Source organism: Bison bison, unplaced genomic scaffold (genome assembly GCF_000754665.1).
Source record: "Bison bison bison isolate TAMUID 2011002044 unplaced genomic scaffold, Bison_UMD1.0 scf7180017864213, whole genome shotgun sequence".
In the NCBI taxonomy this organism is placed as follows: Eukaryota; Metazoa; Chordata; class Mammalia; order Artiodactyla; family Bovidae; genus Bison; species Bison bison.
In genome coordinates, this window is record NW_011494785.1 from 7328232 (window position 1) to 7330709 (window position 2478).

Here is a 2478-nt window from a genome sequence, read left to right on the forward strand (position 1 = left end):
AAGGGATGGCACCAGAGCTGGCGGGGTTACCTGCAGCAGAAGCCGCTTGGGTTTCGGACCTCTCTTCCTATACCCCGACGCTCGGTCTCTCTCCTCCCTGGGGTGCAAAGCAGATGGCAGAAGAAAAGGAAACACTGGTGACATTTAAGGGTAAGTAAGGAGTCCGCTCCACCTGGCCCTCTGCTGTCTACGGGGGAGGGGGGCACCCACCACAGGCTACCACCCATCCTGGGGTCGGGCTCCTCCCGTTGCTCTCTTTAGGCCATGACTATGGGGCAGAGTGTTCAACTCCCAGGGCTCCCTCTTCTCAACTGACTAAAGGTGAGGGCACAGCCACCGGTCCCATCTGCTGAGGTGGGACTCAGGGGGCATCTCCAAAAACACGTGGGTCTTCATGGCCCCAAGGTCAGGCCAGACCTCTGCTCTCTATGCACTGGGAACAACCCCCAGAACATTTCCAGTTTCCACTCTTAGGAGACTTGTAGAGACACCTCTCAATCAAATTTGCCTTGAATGGGCCCAGGGGAGCTGAGGAGAATGGCGGACGAGTCCTTCTGCATGTGAGGCTCTGCCCAGAACTCCCCGCCAATTTGGCATCTGCACGAACCTGGTGGGGAAGACAGGCTCCCATTGCCTGTATCGTCTGGCTGGGGAAGGGGAGAAAAACTAGCTTGCATTCAGTCCCCAGCAGATGCCAAACTCTCTGCCGGATGCCCTCCTCACTTCACACACATGCAAGGCACAACCTGAGGACGCATACAAAGACACACACACCGCAACACGCCAGATGCCCCAGCCCTGTGCTGGAGCAGAGGGATGATTCAAAGTCACTGCGCTTGGCTTCACTCCACTCATGCTTTCTGAGGCCTTAGGCCAGTCTCTCAGTCTGAGCCCAGTTAAGCCAGTAGGTCCATGGCCCCTGTTTCCCTCCTCAAAGGAGTGGCTGCCACCCGCTTCCAGGCATCAGACTCCAGGGGCGCTGGGGGCGGAGCTGTCCCTCCCACCCTGTGGAGCTTCAGCAGGTCTGCCCTGGGGTCCCAGAACCAGGGTTTGAGAGAAGCACCAAGGGCATGCAATACCCAGACCAATCAGGCCTCTCCGATCCTGGAGAGTGAGAATCTAGTCTCAGAGCCCGGTGCTGGAGCCCAGGTCACCCCTACCTGAGCCAGGGGACACCCTGGCTGGCCACCCTCCCTCTCTGGGCCTCAGTTTCCTGGTCTGGAGCACGAGCTTCCCTTCTCAGCTGGGCCCTGGGGCTCCTGTGGGGAGTGAGAGGTCCCTGACGCTTCTCAAAGCAGGGCTGGGGGGGGGGGGGTGGAGGTAGAAAGACTAAGATCATAGGAAGAGAGAGGGAAGAAAAAAGAGGAAGAGGAGAAGGAAATGGCGGCGGGGAGGAAAGGGCCTTGAGAGAAAAGAAGCTGATGATGTCTATTATATTTGTGTAAGTGTTGTTCATTATTACATTTATTACCGTGTCCTGGGCACTCTGTACAAGGCACTGTTCTCAATGCTGCGACCCTCACCCTATGAGGGAGGCAGTTTCTATCCTCATCTTATAGCTGAGGCACAGAGAGATTAAGTCACTTAACCGACGACACAATTCTGACAACCTTCACTACTGGTGAAGATGCTGAGCTCTGGGCACCAGGCCTGGCGAGGTCAAGCCTGGGAGCCCCGTCAGGGCCAGCGGGGGCAGGCCTGCAGCCTAGGCCACATGACCTGGCTTCCCACCTGTGGTGCCCAAGTTTCCGCCCTGTAACTGTGGGTGTCGGGGCAGCAGGAGGGCGAGGTGGGGGCTTCCACTCTGTCAGTCCTGACCTACCCAGGGACCAGTTTCTGTCAACCCCGGAACCCTCGGCCCTTCGGTGTCCAGGGCTGTGGGGATCGTGGCCCCAGCCAGGCCTCAGTGTCCCCTCGGCCCTCCCAGGACACAGGGACTCCCTGACCAGACTCCTTCTGAGTCCCTTAAAAACACTGCAAAGCAGGTGTTAGAATGCTCATCACCCCCCTTCCACTTCCTTCTCACCAAGACCCAGAGAGGAGGAGGAAGTCAAACCACACAGTGGGTCTGCAGGTCTCAGACAGTGGGTCTCATTTGTCCCTTAACTACTGACTTTTCTGACTCAAAGGAACATCCAAACCCTCTCTACCAGGACTCACAGGCAGAGTCTGAGCTGCGCCCCACCCCTTCAGCTGCCCACGCCCACTCCACAATGCTCCAGCCCTGCCCAGCTCACACCAGTCCAGCCAGCCACGCTCAGAGCCCCACTCGCCTCCGTGCCGCTCCTCAGCCCAGGGTCTCTGCATCAGTGTGCTCTCTCCGTGGATGGTCTTCCGTAACATGCCTGCTGGGCTCCTTCCCTGCCTCACTCAGCTCAGGTCTCTGGACAAACGCCAGCACCCAACCACCGGCTGAAAGCAGCGGCCCCGCCCCGCCGCGCCCCGTCCGAACAGCAGCCACACGCCTGCATCTGCACC

At 58.8% G+C, this 2478-nt stretch overlaps 1 protein-coding gene across 1 annotated transcript in view; it reads right to left on the minus strand.

The window, feature by feature from the left end:
- Window positions 1–2478, minus strand: part of CBX7 (chromobox homolog 7) — a 19094-nt gene that overhangs the window by 4647 nt on the left and 11969 nt on the right. Inside the window, 1 exon segment of the mRNA XM_010845229.1 lies at window positions 31–97. Coding sequence (XP_010843531.1) covers window positions 31–97 — 67 coding nt within the window.